The following is a 25,696-nucleotide window of genomic DNA, read 5'->3' as shown; positions in this document are numbered from 1 at the left end:
TATTACAGAAGATCTATACTGAGCAATGGTGGCAGCCATGTAGCAAAATACTACCTACCCTCTTTCCCTCATACTCAGCTCCAGCTGTGAAAGGAGGATGTGGGTGAGGAAGCTAATGAAGAGCAAATTAAGCATCTACCCTTCCAGGACCTGTGCATAGTCCATAAGTTCTATGACAGGGAAGGGTTATAGCAAGGCCCTGGCACACAAACTACCCTACCAAAGGGAATGATCTATAACTGATGTATAACTGGATCAGGCTGGGGTGCAATGGATACCATAGGGCACATCAGAAACAATAGAGCAATAAACTAGAAATTGACAGAAACTAACAGGTAGTTTATGATAAAACACAAATAAGTAAGAATCATAAAACAGAGTCCAGGAAAGAGAGAGTTAAAGAGAGCATGGCTTTAAAATAGTCATTTCTGGTAGTCAGAAAGAGTATGTAAATATCAATTTTGCTCTACTGAAGCTGCACAACTCAAAAGAAACAGACTTCACTAAATAATCAACAAACGAAAGACCAAAGTCTCCTGAGGACTGAAGACACAAAGTTGCAACTATATTTTATCTACGATGTCTAGTTTTTGATAAAAAATTACTAGACATGAAAAGAAACATTATACTGTGTCACACACATAGGGAAAAACAGGAGTCAACGGAAACTGCCTTTTTGATGTGGCCCAGACGTTACACTTAGCAGAAAAAACTTCAAAGCACCAATTGAAAAAATGTTCGAAGAACTAAAGAAAACCATGCTTAAATAATTAAATAACATCTCATAAAATACACTATCAATAAAGAGAGAAATTATACAAAAGAAACAACAGGAAATTCTGGAGTGGAAACATGAAAACAACAAAAATGAAAAATTCCACAGGTAAAATGCTATCAAACAGCATTGCTTGTTACAGAGAAATCATTCATAAAAGGAACAGTCAATCAATGTGGCAAACTTCACTTTTGTCTCATTTTAAGAAATTGCCACAGCCACCCCAACCTTCAGCAACCACCACCCTGATCAGTCAACAGCCATGAACATCGAGGCAAAATACTCCACTGGCAAAAAGAAATTAAGGCTAGTGAAATCTCAGATGCTGGTTAAGCATTTTTTAGCATGAAATTATTTTTTAGAGGTTCTAAACAGTAGGTTTGAATTAAGAGAAGACATAATCAGTAAATCTGAAGAAATATCAATAGACCGTGAAATCTGAACTACAGAGTTTAAATAATGAAGAAGAATGAATAGAGCCTCAGAAAAATGTGAGACACCATTAAGCAGACCAACATGTACACAGTGAATGTAACACAAAGGAATAAAAGAATAAAATATTTTTAAAGTAATAATGGCTGAAAACTTTCCAAAGTGACAAAATACAATCTATACATGTAAGAAGCTCAATGAATTCCATGTAGGAAAAACTAAAAGAGATACACACCCAGATATATTATAGTCAAAATACTGAAAGACAAAAACAGAAACAATTAGAAAACAGTAGAAAAATGATTCATCACATACAAGGTAACCAGAAAAAAAAACTAACAGCTTACTTGTCATCAGAAACAATGAAAGAGAGAAGGCAATGGAATGACATTTTCAAAATGCTAAAACTAAACAAAAAACCTGTCTCATCTGTCTCATAAGAATCTTATATCCAACAAAAAGGAAACAAAAAAGCTTTTTTTTTTTCTTTTTGGCTTTTTTTTTTTTTTAGTTGTCTTGCTTTTTTTTTTTTAATTATTTATTTTTTTATTATGTTATGTTAGTCACCATACAGTACCTCATTAGTTTTTGATGTAGTGTTCCATGATTCATTGTTTCTGTATAACTGAAGAAAGCTTTTAAAAATAGAAAATTATCTTTAAAGAATGAAAATGAACTAAAGCTACTTAAAGATAAATTCAACCTTAGCAGACATGACTTATAGTAAATACTAAAGGCAGGTCTTTAGGCTACAAAAAGTAAAATCAGAAAATAACTCAATCCACATGAAGAGATAAAGAGTGCCAGTAAAGTTAATCATGTAGGGAGTTTTAAAAGACAATATAATTGGTTGTTTCTTCTCTGTCCTTCTCTTAATTGATTTAAAAAGCAATTACATCTTAAAAAGGTATATAATTGTATTTGTACAAAAGACAGTTTAGATTCAAAGACACAAACTGGTTCAAAATAAAAGTATGGGAAAAGATTTACCACGCAAATAAAAACCACAGCAGAGCTTGAGTGGCTATACTAATGTCAGAAATGAAACAAAACAAAAAGAAAACAACAACAACAACAAACCCAGACTTTAGAAGAAAAAAAACATCATACCAGAGATACAAACAAACATCTTACAATAATAAAAGGGTCAATACATTAGGAAGATGTAACACTCAAAAACACATATGCAGTGAACAAAATACCCCCAAAATACATGAAATAAAACCTGACAGAATAATAAAGAATTCAACAATAATGGATGCTTTGATATCCACACTATCAATAAAGGATAAAAAATCAAGCAGATTACCAACAGCAGACAGAAAAGTTCAACAAGACTACAAACCAACTGCATGCACCTAGAGACATCTACAGAACACTCCACCCCAATCAAAATAATCAAAACAAATTTTTCAACCACAAGGAAATCAAACTAGAAATTAATAACAGCCAGAAATTTCAGAAATTCACATGTATATATAGAAATTACACAACACTTTCCTAAAGAAACAATGTGTTAGAGAAGAAATCACAATGAGGACTATAAATTATTTTATATGAACAAAAATGAAAATACAACATACAAAACTTATGGGATGAAATAAACAAGAATCAAGAGGAAAACATAAATGCCTATATTAAAAAAGAAAAAGATATTACATGAATCAGAAAAAAGATATTACATGTTTCACCTACTTAATCCATTTTAACAAACTAGGAAAATAACAAAGTAAAGCCAAAGTAAGCAGAAGGCTCTGCAAAATAAAGGTTAGAGTGGAAATTAGTAAATAAGAGAACAGAAAATGGTAGAAAATGAACAAAACCAATAGTTAATTATTTGAAGACACAAATAGAATGAAGAAACCTTCAGATAAATTGACCAAATGGAGAAAAGGGAAGACTCAAATTACAAAATCAGAAATGAAAAGAGGAGACACCACTACTTACCTTACAAAAATAAAAGCATACTGAAAACATACTATGAACAACTACATACTAAAAATTAAATCACTTAGATAAAAGAACTAAATTCCTAGAAAAATAAAATTACCAATTTCAGGAAGAAAACAGAAAATCTGAAGAGATCAATAAGAAGAGACTGAATTTATTTAAAAACACACACACACAAAAAAAAACTCCAAAAAACTCCCACACAGAAAAATCCAGTATCACATGGTTATACTGATGAATTCTACAAAATTCTCAACAAAGAATTAATACTGATCTTTTACAAACTCTTACAAATAATTAAAGGGAACATATGCTAACTTATTCTAAGTATTATACTGATAGCGAAGCCTCCTAGATGCCAAAGAAAACTACAAATCAATATCCTTTATGAATAAAGGTACAAAATACTCAACAAAATATTAACAAACTGATCGATGCAACACCTAAAAAAATTATACACCATGACCAAGTGAGATTATCTCAGGAATGCAAAACAGAGTTAACATCCAAAAATCAAAAAGAATATACCATATTCATAAGAAAAAAAATTATCTTTTCAAAAGACACAGAAACAGCATTGGACAAAATTCTGCAACCTTTCATGATTAAAAAAATTTTTTTCAACAAACTAGAAATAAAAGGGAACTTCCTCAACCTAATGAAGACCATCTATTTACAACTCACTTATAACATCATACTTAAATGGTTGATAACTGAATGTTGTCTCCCTAAGATCATGTATGTTCTTGCAGTTCTTATTCAAATTGTATTGGAGGTCTATCCAGGACAATTAGGCAAGGAAAAAAATAATAAAAGGCACCCAGATTGGAAAGAGGTGCAGGCGGCAGGTGGCATGATCTTGTATATAGAAAATCCTAACAAATCTACTAAAAAACTATTAGAACTAATGAACATATATATCAGAACAAATATACAAAATCAATCCTGTTATTATTAATCATATTATTATATGCTAGCAATGAAAAATCTGAACATGAAATTAACAGAAACAATTCGTTTTCCAATGTCATCAAAAAGAATAAAATACACAGTGAAAACTACAATAGATTGCTGAAAGGAATTAATGAGGATAAAATAAATGTAAAGACATTTCATAATTATGCATCAGAAAGCTATTTTAATACTATTAAAATGGCAAAACTTCCCAAATTGGTCTACATATTCAATGCAAATACAAATCAAATCCCACTTGGATATTTTTAAAAATTCATGTGCTAATACTAAAACTCATATGAAAATGCAAGTGACCTAGAATAGCCAAACCAATTTGGAAGAAGAACAAAGTTGGACAATGTACACTTTCTGATATCAAAAACTTACTATAAAGCTACAGTAATAAAAAGTGTGGTAATGACATTGAGAGAGACATATATTTCAATGGAAAGGAATTAAGAGTCTACAAATAAATCCTCACACAGATGGTTAATTTTTGACAAAGGTCCTAAGACAATTCAATGAGGAAAGAACAGTCTTTTCAACAAATGATATTGGGAACAACTGGCTATGCACATCTAAATAAATAAATAAATAAATAAATAAATAAATAAATAGTTCCATCCCTTCCTCACATCATGTACAATAATTAACTCAAAATGGATCAAAGACTTAAATGCCAATTAAACCCACTAGCATGGCTAAATTTTTTTTTAATGGAAAATAACAAGTGTTGGTATGGATGGAGAGAAACTAGAACCCTCAGTCACTGTTGGTTGGAATATAAAATAGTACAGCTGGAAACATTCTGGTACTTCCTCAAAATGCTAAACATAGATAACCATACAACCCAGTAATTTCAACCCTAGGCATATACCAACGAGAAATGAAAATATACATCCACATAGCATTATTCACAATAGTCGAAAAGTGAAAACACTCCAAATGACCATTAACTGATGTAAAAGTTTAAATAAAATGTGGTACTCCGTACAATGGAATATTACTGGACAACAAAAAAGAAATGAAAGACCAATATAATAAATGTAACAAGCATGAACGTTGAAAACAGTATGCTAAGTGAAAGAAGTCAGTCAAAAAGATCACAAATTGTATGATTCTGTTTATACAAACTGTCCAGAAGATGCAAATCTATAGTGACATAATACAGATTAATGGTTACCAAGGGCTAGAAAACAGGTGGTTGGGCAGGGAGTGAAGAATGACTATGGAGGGATATAAGGTTTCATGTAGGGGGTTGAAAATGCTCTGAAATTACATTGTGGTGATGACTGTATAATTCTGCAAATATACTAAAAACTAGAGAATTATAAACTTTAAACTGGTAGATTTTATAATATATGAATTATGCCTCAATAAAGCTGTTCAAAAATAAAAATTACAAAATATTAAAATATCACTAGCTACGCAAAATCAAACTATATGATGAGTAAACTTTCCTCTGTTGTGATAATTACTGATTACTTCAGGTTCTTAGAAATCACAATGACAAATGGAGAAAAGTCTTTTCTATTACATTTTAAACTGATTAGTGTTTGAAATACAAATGTATAAATGTAAACTAGCTCCAAATGATTTTGATAGTTTAAAATCTTGCAACCAAACTCAAAATAAATAAATCTCAAGCCTTAACATGGAAAAGATTGTAGAAGTAAATAAATTTGCATACTCCCAAATTGAAATTAAAAAAAAAAATCACACCATTGCTGGTGTTGGCAGTTTACCAGTTCAAGTTAAGAGTATGTCTGTTACTCTTCCTTGTTTACAATTTCTTTTTCTTCTTTTTCTTTTTTTAGAAGATTTTATCTATTTATGTGAGAGAGAGAGGGAGAGAGCACAAGCAGGGGGAGCAGCAGAGGAAGAGGGAGAAGCAGGCTCCCCGCTGAGCAGGGAGCCCTATGTGGGGCTTGATTCCAGAACCCTGAGATCATGACCTGAGCTGAAGGCAGACGCTTAACTGACTGGGCCACCCAGGTGCCCCTACAATATAATTTTCTTAAAATTTTCCTTTACATAAAGAACCACATTGGAAAATGTTACATATTTTTTAATTTAACAAATATAATTTAGAAAACTTAAAAAAAGAAAGTCTATTGCATTTACCCACAATCTTGTCCTTTCCTTTGTTTTTTCCTAATGTTTCAAAATTCGTTCCTTTATCATTTCCTTTTGTTTGGATAACCTCCTTAGCCATTCTCTTAGAGTAGGTTTGCTATGACAAATCCTCTTACTTTTCCTTCATCTGAGAACATCTTGATTTCTTCCCTTCACTGCAGAAACATATTTTCATTGGATATAAAAATCTGAGTGGACACTTTCTTTCAGTGTTATTCAATTTCCTTCTGGCCTCCCTGGTTTCTGATGAAAAATCCAATGTAAATCTAATTGATTTTCTGTAGGTCAAATGCCATCTTTCTCTGGCTGCTTTCAAGATTTTCTTTTGTCTTTCGTTTTCAGACGTTTGACCATAACATCTGTAGCAGTCAGGGTCTCTTGAGTAATAGAACTAATAGGATATGTATATATAGAGAAAGATTGATTTTAAGAAAATGGCTCCCACAAATGCAGAGGCTGGCAAATTCAATATCTGCGGGTAGAATGGCAGATTGGAGATCCAGGGGAGAGCTTTTCAGGCTCTTTTAGCTTGTTCAAGTCTAAAAGTCTGTCTGCTAGCAAAATACCTTATTGATCAGGGGACATAGGTCCTTTGTTCTATTAAAACCTTCTAACAATTGGATAAGAATCACCCACATTATGGAGGGCAATCTGCTATATTCAAGGTCCACAATTGCAAATGTTAATCTTACCTGGAATGAACCCTAACAAAAATATCCAGGATAATGTTTGACCAAATATATGGACATCATGGCCTAACCAAGTTAAAACACATAAAATTAACCATCACAATGTGTCTTGGTGGTTTTTATTTGTTTTGATTTTGGTATTATTATTATTTTGGTTAATCCTATTTAAGAGTTCACTCAGCTTCTTGAATATGTAGTTTTATTTCTTTGGCCAAATTTGGGAAATTTTCAGCTACTATTTCTTTGAATATATTTTCAGTTTCTCTATCCTCTTTTTCCTCTTTTTCCAGGACTTTGATGACATGAATTTTAGATATTTTGTTATAATTCCACAGGTCCCTAAATCCTTGCTCATTTGTTTTTAGTCTATTTTCTCTCTGTTGTTCAAACTGGGTGACTTCTATTCTCTATTTTCAAGTTCATTGATTATTTCCCATTTCTCCATTATGACATTGAACTCAAATACTGAATTTTTTTTTTGTACTGTATTTTTAAGTTCTAAAATTTTCATTTGGTTCTTTCTTTACATAATCTGTTTCTTTGGTAAGACTTTCTATTCTTTTGCTGAGATTTTCTATTTTTTTCCCTTTGTTTCAAGCATGTTCATAATTGCTTGTTAAAGCATTTTTATGATGGACACTTTAAAATCCTTGTCAGATAATTGTAACATTGGTGTCAGCTCAGTGTTAGCTTCTGTTCATTATCCTTTTTCACTCAAGATGAGATTTTCTTGGTTCTTTGTATGAGTACTGATTTTCAACTGAAATTTGGATATTTTAAATCTTGCTTCAGGCGTGATCCCAGGGTCCTGGGATTGAGCCCCACATCAGGCTACTCTGCTGGGAGCCTGCTTTTTCCTCTCCCACTCCCCCTGCTTGTGTTCCCTCTCGCGCTGGCTGTCTCTCTCTCTGTCAAATAAATAAATAAAAATCTTTAAAAATATTTTAAAAAAAAAATCTTGCTTCAGGCAGACTTCCTCTGATAAGACACTACTGCAACAAGACAAGAGGGGAACAGCCAGGTACTAAGTTCAGGTTCCTGATTCATTCTCCACTGACACTCAGGGCAGGGGAATAGAATCTCTTCATTATTGCCAGACATGGTTGGGAGTTCAGCTTCACACAAAGCCTTCACTGATGTCACTCTGGCTGAGAGGAGCAAGGATGCCACCTTATTGTTCCCCAAATAACCCTCACTGACACTTCAGAGGGCTGACCTTATTACCCTGACTTTCCATTAAACATCTGTTGATACCTTGATAGTAGAGAAAGTACCTCACTACCATCAGGGTGGGGTGGAAGTCTAGGCTTCCTACATGGCCTACCCTGACACTTAGGGAGGAGAGGATTTATTGCCCAGTGGGACTGAAAGTCAGCCTTCTTCGAAACCTCCCAATGGAGAAGAGGAAATCTATCTCACTGTAGCCCGAGATGGTGAAGGTCTACAATCCTTAACTGGCCTTTGTTGGCAGGGTTGGAGGGTGGAGCCATATTTTGTTCTATGCTGTTTGGTGGGAGTAGAATGGTTATTAACCTAGGAGTTTACTTTCTTGCTACCTGGAGGCTTTCCTGGTCTTTTGGACAAAGACAGCAGCCTTTTCTTGGGATTTGTTATCTGTGTCCATTTGGTATTTCTGGGTTGCTCACTTTTCCAGCACCTAATCTGGGCAAATGAGGGAAAAAGAAAATCCAGGGAACCCAGTGTCATGTAGTTACCTGGATCCCAGAGTCCCTAGGCAGTTTGCCTTCTTCTGTCTTTCAGGATTTCATGTCTGTTTTATACAAAATGTCCAAGGATTTTTTTTTTAGATGTATAGTAGGAAAAATAGGGGGAAAAAAGGCTACTTCACATTTCTGGAAGGAAAGGTTAATGTAAAAATAATGTATCTTCCTGTGAATTTTTAGGCTTTTATTATTTTTGTTTTACTTCATTTGTATTTTTCACTATCTTTTCTAATGAATTTTTTTTTTTTTCCCCCAAATTCCTCAACTCAACTTGGAGGGGGAAAAATGACTTATCACATCTAGTCTGGGATAAACAAGCAGAAGAATATAAGATCCCTAAAAGCCAGGGATGGTAGTAAAAAGGCACAGATTTCTCTAGTCCAGTTGCACATTTGAGTAAATAGAAGGAGAGATTAAAGTCAAACCACCAAGGGAAGCTACGGTTTTGGTGACTTACTACCTGTGTATGGTCTGTGCATGTGCATGGTGGGTGTGTAATATATATTCCATTGGACCAAAGACCTGTCTGTCTTCTTCAGTGCTGTATCCACAGCAGTCCCTGGCACAAAGAAGGAAGTCAAGGTTTCCTGAATTAAGGAAAGAATAAATCAAAGAGAATGTTCATACAACTTCTGTTAGCAATAGTAATTAGAAGTTGTATTTTCATTTGTTTTTGAGTTATCTAATGATTAATGAATCATCCATCAAAATGTTTATATACTTTAACAAAATAAAGCTTTAAAAGTATCAATGAAAAGTAAATTACTGTCTGAAAAAGAGACACATAATATAATAATTATCACATGACCTTCTCATGCTTGAATTTCAAATGGAAAAAAATATATATCATTTCTCATCCTGTTCCATAATGGGTCACAAACTGACACCGACATTACAGAGACATCTAACCTACGAGGAAAACATTGCCTATTTTTCTTATCTGAATTACTTTATTTTTTCCTATATTATTTTGACGTTGATTCTCCATATGTTTTCAGAACACACTGGATGTAAAATGTTATATGATAATTAATGTATCAGATCTTATTCTTTCTCACAGTACAATAACATCATTGCACAAAATATGAAGCTCATCAATAAATCAATAGGGAAGCTATGAAATATATTTATACCAAAGTTCCCTGCTACAGAAGTTTATCAAGTTTATATATTAACTGACAATAAGTATATGACAAATTAAATATAAATTTGTAGGCTACTTGATTTGATTCCTAATCTTCTTAACCAAATCATGATACCTAATGCTTAAAACTTTTAAATCCTCTCCAAATGGGCATCAAATAATGATACCAGACAAAGAAGAGGTGAAATGAGTAGCTCTCAACCAACTTTCTCCAAATTACAAGTTGTAAAATGTATTTGCAAAATTCTCACTTATGCTTTTAACCTCATTAGCTGTCAGTATTGAAAGCAATACACGATAAACATGTTTTCAGCAAATGAAATATGTGGAGCTAGAATCAAAAATGGATTTAAGATACCAAACATTGAGCTGTTCTGAAAAATACAAGTTCAAACACAATGTAAACGCTTTTAAAACATTTAATTTAAATTCATAATTAAAAATAAGTAAAATACAAATTCACCCAAGAATATATCACTTAATGCACCAGGAGAATAATATAAATTCCAGTTTTTTAATATTCCCCACCCTTAGCCTAGGGGAAAAAAAAAAAAGATGACAGTTCAAAATAGATCCTATACTTTTACACAATTCAATAACTGTAAAGCTGGTTTATATTAGTAGAGCTAAAAATTCACAATATTATAAAAAGAGCCAATAATCACAGCTGCAAAAACTTGACATTTTTTAGTGACCATCTCGACAATGGCACGGGTTTCTATATTGGGTGTGGTCACAAAAATGACCTTTCATGTTCCAACACATATCGACTAGACTATTTATCTTGGATTAAAAAAAAAGAAGTCCGTTTAGGTAATTCTGGATCTATTTCTTTTTCTACTTTTAGACAAATGACTTGTCACAAGATTTTTGACATTAAATTATTAGCTAACTAAAATCACATTAATTTCTACCAACTCCAAGGATGAAGTTTAATTGACAATAAAAAAATTTCTGTATTCTACAAGTGGTAGAAGGATTTAAAAACAAACAAGCAAACAAAAACATTTACTGTACTAATGAACAACCAAAAACAAACTAAATGCTAATACAGGTACAGTTAAACCAAATATGGTGTACACACACACACACACACAGACACACACACACAGTGGAATACTATAGAACAAAAACTAAGTTCATATGTACCAGATACTAAAATATAAATCATACTGAATAAACACAGAAAGAAACAAAAGAATAGATTGAGTGGAATAACATTTTGTGTAAAAACAAATAAAAAAATTATATAATATGGTATTAGCAAATATACATATGCAATTATGGAGAAAAACTTCTAAAACGGCTCAGGGCTCACATCAAACTGCTAACAGTAGTTACTTCTGGGGAGAATTGTTTGAATTAATTTCAACAAGAATGTATTCCTCTATTATTTGTGGGGGAAAAATGATCTAACATGAAATTTAGGGGGAAAAGGACTTTTATTTTGAGCATGAAAATAAAATCTTTATTTTCAATTATTACCCACCAATAACAGAAAGTTACGTTCAGAGTATTGGCTCTTGACACAAAGTGAACTAGGAAGCAAATCTACATTCATCAGCTACAACTAATGGACCAATTTTTAAAGTTCAGGCTATCCTGAAAGCTTGCAACATACCAGTCCTTAGTTTGCTTTAAATGATTAAGCTTATGCAGGCATAGAATCAAAGAATAATGCTGTGTACGTCCCTGATACTGACATTTATTATGATTTCTATAACAATATTCATAACAGAATTTTTTTCTTAATCCCTTTTAACCATAATATTTTTCAGATGTACATATCATGCCTTTTTTTTCTAAAAGAGGCAGAACCACAGTAAAGATAAACGCTAATCTAGCAATTAATTCAATAAAATTCTGTTCTTGAACTTCTTCAGCTACAGATTCTATATTCTTTAACATTCTACAACTTTTCCGATGCAGAGCAACATCTAGCATTACCTTCCGTCATCTACTATGTATGTTCTCAACAAACGCGTATTGGTCAATTGAAAAGAATACTATACCAAAACAAGACTACTGTCATTCTATAATTTGCATATGTTGGCATATGCCAATGTGTGTAAACCTTTTTTCTAAAGTATGGCACAGTTTAAAAGGTAGAGAAAGCAAACTCTCAAACATCTACCTTATATTCATCCACAATAATGCTGAGAGCTTCATGACCAGCTTTCCTCATGTCTTCCAATTCTTGTTTATGTTTTTCCTGAAAAACAAAAACAAAAAACTAAACCACGGTTTGTTCTTTTGTTTACAAAAGAAAACCACTGCTTTAATGGGGCGCCTGGGTGGCACAGCGGTTGGCCTTCTGCCTTCGGCTCAGGGCGTGATCCCGGCGTTGTGGGATCGAGCCCACATCAGGCTCCTCCGCTATGAGCCTACTTCTTCCTCTCCCACTCCCCCTGCTTGTGTTCCCTCTCTCACTGGCTGTCTCTATCTCTGTCAAATAAATAAATAAATTCTTTAAAAAAAACAAAACAAAACAAAACAAAAGAAAACCACTGACTCTCCCATTCATGAATGATTGAGTGGTTTGTGGCACACTAATGCCACAGCTAAAAACAATGAGAAAAAATAAAGTTCTGTTTAAAAGCATTAGGGAGGACTGAAGCAATGAAAAACAGTAGGAAAACAATAACTGTGAGAGAAAAACCATACTGAGAGGTGAGATAACACAAAGCAATAGTGTTATCTCTTGGGGCATATGGCAATTCTGCACCTGGATCAAGAGCCAGGAGGGACTGTGTTACTTCAATAAGCTCAGTCCTCTCTATATTTTTTATTACTTCTCCAGTAATATACCAATAGTTTAAGACTTAACAAAGAGAGAGAAGTGCTGGATTAAGGTGACCAACCCCCATTCTATCTTCCTAGCAAAGGAATGGATGAACTTTCTTTGGAGAATATTAACATCCTACAGAGCCTTTTTAATTTTTCAAACACTCTGTACAGGTTTCAGTACAAAAGTATCAGAAGTGACAAAAGACGAGACTAAAAACACAGAAAACAGAAAAGATGAAAGTAATAGGCCCATGGATGATTTAGATATTAGTTATCAAAGAGTTTAAAATATGTTATGATTCTGGGGCACAGTCGGGTAAGCATCTGACTCTTGGTTTCAGCTCAGGTCATGATCTCAGTGTCATGAAATCGAGCCCCAGATTGGGCTCCACGTTCCGTGCGGAGTCTGCTTGGCATTCTCTCTCCCTCTGCCCCTCCTGCTCATGCTCTCTTTCTAAAATAAGTAAATAAATCTTTTTTTAAAAATCTATGATTCATACATTCAAGAAAGTAGAGGAGAAAGGAAGAAAATGGATAGGATACAGATTTTCATCAAAGAACTAGAATTCATGAGATAGAAATTTTACAGCTGAGAAATACGCACTATTAATAATTCAACAGATGAGGTAAACAGTAGGTGAAACACAGCAGAAAGCAGAATTAGAGAACCAAAAGATAGTGGGGGCAGCAAAAGAGATTAGACTGAAAAGAGGAATAAAACTATGGAAAATAGAAAAAAAAATCTAAAATGACAGGGCCAGAGTAAAAAGATTAAATAGGTAACAAAAGAATCTTTAAAAAAATAATCCAAAATAAGAGAAAAAAATAAAATGTAGTAAGATGATAAAAATAAAGTAATCGAGAAAAATGAAAAATGCAAATTTACATCACACATGAATTAGGATATATTAACCTACAGCTATTTCTAAAAAAAAAACCATTAAGATATAAAATACATTCCAAAAATGAAATTTTAGATAAAATTAAAAAAGCTCCTAAGAAAAGGTACAACTTATCAAAATTTCAAAAAGATGAAATAAAAAATCTTAACAGTCTTATTTGTGTAAGAAAAATTGAATTTATTAATTAAAAAAAAACAACCTCTGATCAAGGAATTTCTAAGCCTAGATGACTTAACAGGTGATTTTAATAAACATTTAAGGAAGAAATGACAGAAATCTTACACAAACTCTTCCAGAGAATAGGAAATGAGGGAATACTTCCCCACATATTTTATTAGGGCAACATATCCCTTATTCTTAACTCTGCAAAGATAATTAAAAGAAGAAAAAATTATGAACCACTCTTCTATGAGTATAGAAACAAATTCTAAACAAAGTATTAGCTAACTGAGTCTAGCAATATATAAATAGAAAAACATCTCTCAGTCAAGTGGGATTTATTTTAGGAATATCAGCTTGGGAGAAGTGATATACACTATTTCAGGCTTGAATCACAAAAAAACCTTCCACACAATCTTCCACACACTCGTCTTCCCCCCTCCTTGCTTGCTGGATGCCAGTGCCCAAGATGCCAACAAAAGCCAGGTTCTGCGGAGGGCACGGCCTCTGCCAGCTTGAAACCCTGAATGACTGCAAGGAATGACTGCATCATCACCCCAAAGGACTTTGAGAGAAAATTAAATATCAACTATATTTAGGGTAAAAGATGATGCCAATAATTTTTGTCCATTTACTGCTTCCACTTGCTCACTCATCGTCTCCCCTCATTTATTATACTTTACTGACTTAACAGGTTCTATTTCATTATTTTTTTTAAAGATTTTATTTATTTATTTGACAGAGAGACAGCCAGCGAGAGGGAACACAAGCAGGGGGAGCGGGAGAGGAAGAAGCAGGCCCCCAGCGGAGGAACCTGATCTGATGTGGGGCTCGACCCCAGAGCCGAAGATCACGCCCTGAGACAAAGGCAGACGCTTAACGACTGCGCCACCCAGGCGCCCCTCTATTTCATTATTAACATCTAATTTCCCTTTCTGGTATATCCCTTTATATACCTAGTGTGGCTAAATCACTATTTCCCAAAATTGCCTTAATATAAAAAAATCACGAAGGGCACTTGTTATAAATACGGATTTTTGTTGGTGTAATTATCAATCTATGGCTCATGGCAGCCATCTTTCTGAAGTCACTTTTCCATTTCTCTAAGAGTTGTTTCAGTAAAAACTAAATAACCTAACAGTCCAATTACCTGGTTAAGCAAGTTATGTACTATATTACGCTAAAAATAAGGAAACAAATAAGGGCATCACTATCAACTCATCACTTCAGATCTCCCATTCATGTCAGGTTATCTCACAAAAACCTTGTGACTGTTTCATATAAGGACCTAGGGAGGGCAAAAAGCATCAATCCATGCACTAAGCATTAACATAGCTTTTCTTTTACTTTTCAAGATTAAAGAACATGTAAATAGAAATAGATATTCTGACATTTTCTTTCCATATCATAGTGGATCATCTCAGGCAGTTCTTGAGATGCATAAGTTTCACCTTTAGGCCAGCAATATAAAAGAAGGCAAAAGGCAACCCACTCAATATTTGCAAATAATATATTTGATAAAGGTCTAGTATCCAGAATATATATAAGCAAGTCTCATAACTTGGCAACAAAAGATAGTCAAATTTTAAAATGGGCAACAAACTTAAATAAATATTTCTCCAAAGACACAAATGCCCAACAGCATTAGCTATTATGGAGATTCAAGTTGAAACTACTCACATCCACTAGGATAGCTATAATAGAAAACAAAGAAAGTAATGGTTAGCAAGGAGGTGAAGAAACTGAAACCATCACACATTGCTGGTAGGGATGTAAAAGGGCTCATTCACTGTGCAAAGCAGTATGGCAGTTCCTCAGAAAATTAAATACAGAGTTATCAAATGTCCCAGAAATTTCACTCCTAGTTATATACCCAAGGGAGTACATAAAATACACATTCACATGAAAACTTCATTATCGACATAATTAATAATGGCCAAAAAGTAGAAACAATGCCAACATCACATAATGAGCTGTATAAACTGCAGCATTATCCATACAATGGAATATTATTCATTCACAAAAGGAATGAAGCACGGATACTTGCTACAACATGGCTAAAACTTGAAAACATGCTAAATGGAAATATCCAAACACAAAAGGCCATATATTGCATGATTCCATTTTTATATGAAATGTCTAAAATAGGCAAATCCAGAGACAGAAAGTAGATTAGCAGTTGCCAGACGCTGGGGGAGAGGGGATGAGGGGTAACTGCTTAATGCATAGGGGGTTTCTGCTTGAGGTGAGAAAAATGTCTGGCATTAGATATTAGTGACTGTCCAACAATATTGTGAATATACTAAAAACCACTAGATTACATACTTTAAAATGGCTTAAATGGTGAATTTTATGCTATGTGAATTTTATCTCAAGACAAAGTTACGAAAAAAAATGGTATGTTCATGCCATTTTAATTTCTAAGCAGGTGTTTTATTTCTTCTTTGATTTTGTATTCATTTCTAATTTTGTTTCATTTTTATCAGAGAATGCTGATTTTATTATTTTTATGCTTGGAATTCATTGAAGTCTCAGAAAGATTCCTCATCAAAGGACCATGAGAATAACATTCTTTAAATTTTTGACTGTTGAGAATGATTTGCAGCTTTTAAAATTGAAAATCAGTTAGTGGTATATAAATCCTGAATTCACGTCTTCTTTCCTTGAGCATCTTAATTGTGTTATGTTATTCTTTGGCATAAAGTGTGTTTTTTAAAAGTCTGACATGGATCTAATTTTGTTAGCTTATATTTTGGTTGCCTATAATTTATTTTCCAAATTGGGTCACTTTTGAGAGTGAAAGGGGTTACCATTTATAATTACAATAGGGATATAGGCATAAATATGGACTGTCCTAGTCAAACTAATGGGCAAAGTGATTATATTTACAGATTTCTACAATGTTTTGAATGTTACTTTCTTTGAAGTCTCTAGAATATGTCCCTAATTGACTGTTTGTGGTCTATTATCCCAGGTATACATACATACTTTCAAAAATAAGATCCTAACCGTCTTTTATTTCCTGAAAATTTGATGAATTTTATTTTGTCATATAGTTTCATACAGTTTTTTCATATATACATATTTTTTTTCAAACAACTATATGAAAATACAGTTCATCAGGAACACTATTTATATACGTGCTGTGTCAGTTTTGCTTATTTCCTATAATTATTCCTTTCTCTCAAATCCTTCATTTATTCAGTGTTTTTCATTTTTCTTTTTGCCATCCTTTATTTTTCTTTCTTTCTACAGCACTACATTCCCTCCGCTATTCTTTCGAGCTTAGTCTTCATTTGGGGAGGTTTTTTTTTTCTTTCACTTCTAATTCTTTTTTGTGTCTGTCAGTCCCCTCTTCTTATTTAACTGTGATCTCTTCTCATTTCTGAACCATTCTATTTCTGATTTATGCTAGTCTTCAAAATGCTTTTACTCTTGTACACGGTTCCACCACAATCCTCTTCTCCTACATGCTCCAATCTACTTTTAGGAAAAGGCTCTTGAATAAGGAAAGCAGTGGACCTGAACAACCTTCCTTGGTTTAAAATTCTGGGGCTTCCTCTTCTGTTATTGTAAGGTAATAAAATGTGTGTGTGTGTGTGTGTGTGTGTGTGTGTGTGTGTGTATTTAATCAGGGTAGCCACTTCTCCAGTACTTTCTGGTATCTGCTTTCTCGGAGCCCCTCCTCTACCAGTACCTGAACATTCTCCTTCCCTTCAGTGTGTTGTGCTACTCCTTACTATTCCCTTTCCCATGCATCTCTGCACTTTAAGAAGGGTGCTTTTACCAGGTATTTATTTCTAAGAGAAATGAGGGCGCAGAGCACTCTGTCAGTTTCAGCTGCTGGTCTCAGATATGTCTTCCAAGTCCTCTACTCTGTTGGCAATTTCTCCTTTTAGGGGCAGCAATCTATGTCTGGATCACTAAGTGCTCAGGACCACCCTAAGTCCCTGTATGTCCCCCTCCATTACTCCAGCACAAATGTGATAGACACATATACCTCACTGTTGTCAATACTTCTGCTCTATCAACCTGTGCTCCAGAATTCATTTAAACAACTGTCATCTATGTTTTTGTTATTGAATATAGTGTTTACGACTTTTTTTTTCCTTTATCTTAGTCTAATTTTTAAGAAAATCTGAGAAGATTCAAAAACTCTGCAGCCTCTGTTTCAGCCATCATCATGCCAAAACCACCCTTTCCTTCTTGGAATATTTTGTTTACATGGTTCTCTTCCCATCTATTCCTTCTCTGTCTGTTCTGTTGGCTCCTTTTCATTGCCCCAATTTTGAAATGTAGAAGTTCCCTGGGAACCAGATCTCTTCTTTTACTTCTTCAACCTCTAATTAACCTTAATTAATTCTATTACCTTAAATATTACGGATGTACAACTCCTTAATTTATATCTCCGACCTTGCCATGGCTGATCCCCGGATTTATATATCCAACTACCCATTAAGGTTTTTACATGGATAGCTGAAAGGGATCTCAAGTTCAACTTGGGAAGGTGAAATTTTACTTGCACATTGAATTATGTATCTCAAATGGTGCCCTGTATATAATATCAGCTCGAAAAATAAGGACTGAATACAGAAGAGAGAGAGTGGACAGGATTTGCAGGCCAAATATATTTGGAAAGTAAAAAAGGTGTTTCAATCTTCACCTAAGAGAGAGAGTTATCTAACATCATAACAAGTATATTAAAAATATATTTAAAACCTGGTCTTCAAAAAGGTTATTAATAGGTTGACATATGTATTTATTGAAAGAATGAGATTATAATTAACATTATTTTCTGATACAGCTCAGCATAGAAATTAACAAACATTTATGGACATATTTTTTTATCTGTTAAATGAGAGAGCTGGATTTAATCATTATCTAAAATACCCTTACAATTTTCTTCATGCTATTCTGTGATATAGTAGGCTAAACTAGATCAACCAACCTCCCTTTGCTTACTTCAAAGTTACTCACTGTAATCACACAACCACACTGTAACACACGAGGCTGCCCGGTTACCAAAAGAAAACACAGGAATAACCAGATAGTCCTACATGGTGTGAAATTTTTATTTTAAGAATACAGAGCCAAAAATTTACAACCTATCTTCAAAGCAGTCAAAACCAAATTTGACCACAATGGTAACTTTCTTTCAAAATGTCAAACCCAAAACCATCACTAGAAAGGGAAGATTCAGGAAAATGCCTTCACCTTAAATAAAATTACAGACTTTTGAAATAAGAAGAGACTTGAAAGGTAAGCCATTCCATTGTATTCAGTTTAAACAAGAGGAAGTGTAGAGAGGTCAAGAAGTCTGTTCAAGGTCACTTAGTTCAGTAAGGGCAGGGTGAAGCCTGAATCAGATCTGCTGACGGCCAGCCCAATGTTTACAGAAAAATATCCTGTCAAAGACTGAACTAACTTTATATTCCCAACTCTTAACAGTTTTGTTTTCTATATAAAACTCATAATACATGGACTCATATATCATAAGTCATGCCTTCTGATGAAAATAAGATACTAACTGGTCGCTCTTGGTAAAACCTGACATAGTCATTCATCAATTTATTACTGCCAACCAGAAATTTTGGTCTGACAAGAAAGACGTAAAGTAAGGTGCTTTTTTTTTTTTTTTTTAAGATTTTATTTATTTATTTGACAGAGAGAGAAACAGCCAGCGAGAGAGGGAACATAAGCAGGAGGAGTGGGAGAGGAAGAAGCAGGCTCCCAGTGGAGCAGGGAGCCTGATGCGGGGCTTGATCCCAGGACTCTGGGATCACGCCCTTAGCCGAAGGCAGACGCTTAATGACTGAGCCTGAGCCACCCAGGCGCCCCCAGTAAGGTGCTTTTCAAAGTTTATCAGAAGCCCATTTCAACAACTGTCCACTATCCATAATCACTCCAATACTAACTCCTTCACAAAATTATTAAATATACGTGGGTCTAATACCCTTAATATGCCTGGACATGACTAGTATTGAAAAATTATTTGTTGAATACATACATATGTAAATAGGAACCACATAATTAACAAATAGAAGTAGTTCACAAAAAAATGGGAAATTAGCAATTTTTTAAAGTAATCATCATTGGTATACTGATGACAAAACTCAATTCAGATATCTGAATCAAGATTTATACAAACTTTTTTTTAAAAACTAAGCTTACGACACAAACTGATAAACATTTCTCAATTCACATATTTTTGTTGGCCATTAACAAGCCAAGCAGAACCCATATTAATCACATCTAGCAAATTAATCCATGCATAGTACAGGATCCTGTGCCAGGTAGATGGTTAAAAGCCAATATTTGATTGACATACTTGGAATGAATTAAAAGAAAGAGAGAGGAAGAAAGGAAGGAGGGAAGAAAGGAAGGAAGGAAGGTAGGAAGGGAACGAACTTCAAAGACCAATTAACCATTATATTCTACCTATTAGAAAGCAGTTGCTTCTCACCTTCTAAATTCTTTGGCCAAAAGCAAGTCTATAATTAGACTGAACATGTCTGATTGAGAAAGGTTTTCCAATAAAGGCTTCACCGCTTTCTCTGAAGCCACAAGATTACATCCCTTTCACAACAACTAATCAACTATATTGGATAAGGCAGTCATAAACACTTCCAGATATTGCAAAAGGAAATTTGCAGGGCAAGAAATCAAGATAAAGATAATGGGATAACAACCAACCAATGCACTGAAAAGGTTCTCACTGAGAAATGTATAACCCACCCCCCACTACCAACACACGAAAATCTGTAGAATTCAACACACCAAAGCGGCCTAACTATAAATGTCAGAGAAGCACGAATAAGAACAGATTATCCTATATGCATCTATATTGTTGAAACAGAACAAAAATGTCGAAACACCACCTCTCCATCTCTCACTGATCCCACATTTGACAGATGCAACAAGCCTAGTTGGTTTCTAAAAGAAGTAGGTTTCACTGGCATGAAACAGCATTGTGCGACAAGAAGTCTTTCTCACTGAGTAAGTCTTTAATCTCTTATCTCCTCATTCTATCTCATTTCTTAGCCCCTCTATACAATAAGTAACAAATAACACATGACAAAATCCTTCAAATCATACCAAGTCAGTCTCACAGATTAATTCAAGTATGTAGCCAAATATAAAGTAGGAGAAAAAAATAACACAATCATGTAAGAATCAGTCTCCAGGTATAAAGTAATATTACATATGGAAATAGAGCAATTTTGCCATAGTAAACTGTACCCAGTACTAAAATAGACCTTAATAAATCTGTCCCTTTGGCTTAAGATTTCCAGAATTTTTCAAAGGTTTAATTTTCATCTCTAGCCATATCCCATTAATGGCTGCCTTAACACACTGCATGGATTTCATCAGCTCTGCTGAATCCTCTCAGTCAAAAACAAGATACCAAAAACTTGTTCTGGAAGTTTCCTAACAAATACAGTGATAAAGGTATGCAAAGAATCCCACAATTTATTCACACTAGCACAGATGTAATTGACTTTTCTATATGCTAACTTAGGAAACCACAGGTAACAATGTTATTATATGCATGTCTAAACCAAAACTTTAAGGAAAGGAATTAGCAGTTAACAAATGAGGAATAAATAAGCAGGTCACACCTAATTCATCACACTGAAATGAAAACAACTACTCAAGTGAAATTCATAAAAGAGGACGATGTGTTTACAACAGCGCCATTATTGTTGTCATTATCATTTCCCTGTTAGCACAACATCTCCTCTACCAACTACAATCTGTTAAAGAATAAGGGCCAAATTCTGCACAGCCTGAGAATAGGGCCTCTTGCATAAGTCTGGCTAAATTCCTGGCTAATTTGTTGATTGGACTGGCCCTGTTTCAGCTGCTACTTCAAAGTCACCTTATTATTTGCTTCAGTAGGAAAGGCATAAACTCCATTCTGCACCAGATTGAAAAGAAATTACTATTTATCATCAACTTTGTTACAGTCTTCAAAGGCAAAGTGCTTTGAGAAGCAGATGATCAAAACTAACTCAAGGCAAGCAGGGGAAAAAAGATGGACATGGAAAGGAGGGAAGAAAAGATAAAGGAACAGAGGAAGGAAGACAGGATGGAGAAGGGGGCAGGTAGGAAAGGACAAGTATATAGTTTCCAATCATAAAATGGGCGGCACCTACTTATACAAGGTACAACATAGGTACTTCGAGGTTCCCTACTTTTAAAGTCTCAAAGAACAATTTTTAGCCAGCTGAGGTTAAAGAAAAGACTATGCCTTATATATACAATAAATCTACAAACATCACACTAATCGATAAAGATATGAGTCTCTCTAAACTTCTAATTCCTTTATGACTTTTTCCATTTTAAGCCTACTCTCCAAAGTTTGATTGTATTTTAAATCTGGTAATAGGGCCCTTCTTTTTTTTTTTTTTTTTTTTTTTTAGATTTTACTTATTTGACACAGAGAGAGCCACCGAGAGAGGGAACATGAGCAGTGGGAGTGGGAGAGAAAGAAGCAGGCTCCCAGCAGAGGAGCCCGATGCGGGACTCGATCCCAGAACGCCAGGATCACACCCTGAGCCGAAGGCAGACGCTTAACGACTGAGTCACCCAGGCGCCCCAATAGGGCCCTTCTAATAACACAACTCAAATATTTAATAGTTTGATCAATAAAAGAAAAATGGCTTAACAAGAAAAACCACTTTATATGTTTTGGTCATTTGTCTTTATATTCGGAGTGTTTATTGTCTACAGTATTACAATTTGCCTTCACATGTTTAAATACACTGAAATTCATCTTTGGTGCTATGGTAGGTTGAAGATTATGTTCAAGTCCTAATCCCTGGTATCTGTGAATGTAATATTATTTGGAAATAGGGTCTTCACGAAGATATAATTAAGCATCACAAAATCAGATCATCTCAGATTTTAGAGTGAGCCCTAAGTAGTAAAATTAGCTTCCTTATAGGAGAAAGGGGAGCGAGATTTGAGACACAGAGACAGTGGAGAAGGCCATGTGAGGAGGAAGCAGAAATGGGGTTATGCTGCCACAAGCCAAAGATCATCAGGTGCCCACAGAGGCAAGAGGAGGCACGGAAAAATTCTCCCCCAGAACCTCTGGAGAAAGCACAGCCCTGCTGACATGCTGATTTTAGACTTCTCCCTTCCACAGCTAGGAGAGAATAAATTTCTGCTGTTCGAAGCCACTAAGTGTGTGGAGCCTTATTATAGCAGTTTTAGGAAACTAATTCAGCTTTTGGTGCCAAGAATGGGGATGCTACTTAAAAACCTAAAAATGTGGAAGTCGCTTACGAATTGGATAGTGGATAGAGGCTGGAAGAATTTTACAGTGCAAGATAAAAACCACCTAACTTGTTTTGAAGAGGTGGTTGGTAGAAATACAGATGTGAAGGGTGATTCTGGTAACGGCTCAGAAGGAAGTAAAGAGTAAGATAGAAAAAGTTATTCATTTAGAAAACATATATCATCATGAACAGAATCTTAGTAGAAATATGAATGCTAAAGATGTTTCCAGGGATATCTCAGAAGAAAATGGATACATGTTACTGGAAACTAGAAGATAGGTGATCTTTGTTATAAAGTGATAGAAAACTTGGATGAAGTGTGTTTTATTACTGGGTGGAAAGTAAAACTTCCATATTTTGCTGAGAAGATTTCTAAGCAAAGTGTTGAATACGTAGCCTGGTTTCTCCTTGCTGCGTATGGTAAAATGCAAGAGGAAAGAGATAAGGATATGTTAAGCAAAAAGGAACCAACACTTGATAATTTGGGAGGTTCTCAGTCCATCCAAATTGCAAATGATGATACAATTAGAAAATCCACATGTATGCAACTGCTCTGAGAAAAGGTCAAAGGTGCAATTGGACAATATTTGCTCAAGAGATTACATATGTGAGTCATGAACCCAATCAAACATCTACACAGAAGCCAGAAAAAGAAATAGGATTATGCAGAAAGATCTGTGGAGAACCCACTTGTCTATTGGCATGAATCCCCTCAACTTACACAGAAGATCCATGAGGTTTCTGTAGAACGTTTTACCAGCAGAAATATAGCAAGCCTGGATTGAGACCACCCCTAGACAATTAGAGTAGACGAATAAAGGGCAATTCTCTGGAGAGGGCAGTACAGAAGTATCTAAAGTAGGAACACCAGGAAGACATGAGGACAAAACCACCACTAAAAAGATGAGAATTAGTGAAGGTTTACATATTAAGTATTAAGCCCCAGAAATCTCTCCCTGTGTCGGATTATCCTCACAGGGTAGGAGACTAAACGGGCCTTCTATATGAACTGTAATAAAATCCACAAGAAAATATAGGACCAACTATGTAATTTGTGGGCCCCAGCATGAAATATAAATGTAGAACCCTTGCTCAAAAATTAAGAACTTCAAAATGGCAATGGCAGATCACTAAACCAAGCCTGACACCCCTGAATTCAAATAGGCCCAGTGCAAGTGCACAAGTTGCATGCTCATGAAGCCAGCCCTGCTTAAAAACACTGACAATGGACTGTCAATGGTGACAGTCAATAGCCTTGTCAGAAAACCCCACGGTGAAGCTTCCTCTACAAGCCCATTCACTGGCACAGAATTCCACTCAACCTTTTGTGCCCCACTCTTAAGAAGAGATAGCTATGGATCAGTCATTTGAAGAAAGACTCTTTAAAAAGGCCAGAACACAGTAATGGAAAAAGGAAAAAAAAATAATAACGTTAACATCCTCAAACAAATAAGATATACCATCCATAAAACAAGTACCAAATGCAATTAAAAAAAAAGAAGACGACGACGACGACGACGACGACGACACAAAGGACAAACAAACAAGACTCTTGGGAATTTAAAACATAATAATATGTATAAAAATTCATCACCAGAAGACTTGGGAAATAAATTAAAGTTTTTCTTCTCCAGAAAGGAGAGAAAAAATAAAGGAAGGGAAATAAAATAAGACAATCCAGTAGATCCAGGACCCAAATAACAGGTGTTACAGAGAAGAGATAATAGATATTGCTATCCAAATAACAGAGAAGTTATCAAAAATAAAACAAGGAATTCCCCAGATCTAAACATTATACACCAAGGGATACCTAGAGTTCCTCTACAGTGGACACATATGGGCTAGGAACTTTATATCCAGCACTAGTGCATACCTCCAGGAAAAACACAACTAGGAAAACATCAGAAAAACAAAAACAAAAACAAAAACAAACTAGATCATCCACACAGCTTAATATTTACAATAGCACTTGGTTTACAGAAAGTAAGGAAATTTCCAAAGAGGAAAAAAAGGTTTTTTAAAACCTAATTTTAATATGGGAAACATTCCTTTTTTTGTTTTGTTTTTAAGATTTTATTTATTTATTTATTTATTTATTTATTTATTTATTTATTTATTTATCAGAGAGAGAGCGAGAATGCACTTGTGCGCACAAGCAGGGGCAGGCAGAGGGAGAACCAGGCTCCCCACTGAGTAAGGAGCCCGATGCAGGACTTGATCCCAGGACCCTGGGATGATGAAATGAGCCGAACGCAGATGCTCAACCAACTGAGCCACCCAGGTGTCCCGATGGGAACCATTTCTCAAAGTCAAACTTGTCTCAAAGACAAAGGTTGTTATATAGGATTTTCAATCAGAATAGCAAGTCCTGGAGTGGCACCAAATAAAAATAACTAGTTATTAGACAATTACAGTACAAACAGAGACCCTGAAAGTGTGCCAGTATAGTGCCAGGACAGTTGATACTCCCAGCTCCCAAGAGAAGCAAGCATAAAACACCTGCGAAAGACAGAATTCTCAATTAAGGACCAGGAATTCAATTAATTGAGATCAAACATATATGAGTTCACAATAAAATTAACAGAACAATTACACGGAAAAAAAAATCATAATGAGTAAGAATACATAAAAAACAATATTCACTTAAAGACAAACAAAAAGTTGATCAAGAAGGGACAATCAATTATGTGATTTAAGTTTCAACAGCATTTATATAACCATTATAACATAAACACTCAATACTGATATAATCAACTTTAT

The 25,696-nt window shown here is 34.6% G+C and overlaps 1 protein-coding gene across 8 annotated transcripts in view; it reads right to left on the bottom strand.

Moving 5' to 3' along the window:
* The window catches only part of CCDC91 (coiled-coil domain containing 91), a 311,062-nt gene that overhangs the window by 146,140 nt on the left and 139,226 nt on the right, over window positions 1-25,696 (bottom strand). For all 8 annotated transcript variants that reach the window (XR_015721662.1, XM_045811835.2, XM_087855733.1 and 5 more), the window contains exon 7: window positions 11,939-12,016. Coding sequence is in view for 7 of the 8 variants with exons in the window: in XM_045811835.2 (XP_045667791.1) it covers window positions 11,939-12,016 (78 nt within the window). In the remaining variant the exon portion in view is untranslated. The remainder of the gene's footprint in view (window positions 1-11,938; window positions 12,017-25,696) is intronic.

The sequence above is a fragment of the Ursus americanus genome, chromosome 25, assembly GCF_024610735.1.
Source record: "Ursus americanus isolate L20-20 chromosome 25, mUrsAme1.1.p, whole genome shotgun sequence".
In the NCBI taxonomy this organism is placed as follows: domain Eukaryota; kingdom Metazoa; phylum Chordata; class Mammalia; order Carnivora; family Ursidae; genus Ursus; species Ursus americanus.
The sequence above is the reverse complement of the archived record's forward strand: the minus strand, read 5'-3'. Positions and strand labels throughout refer to the sequence as shown.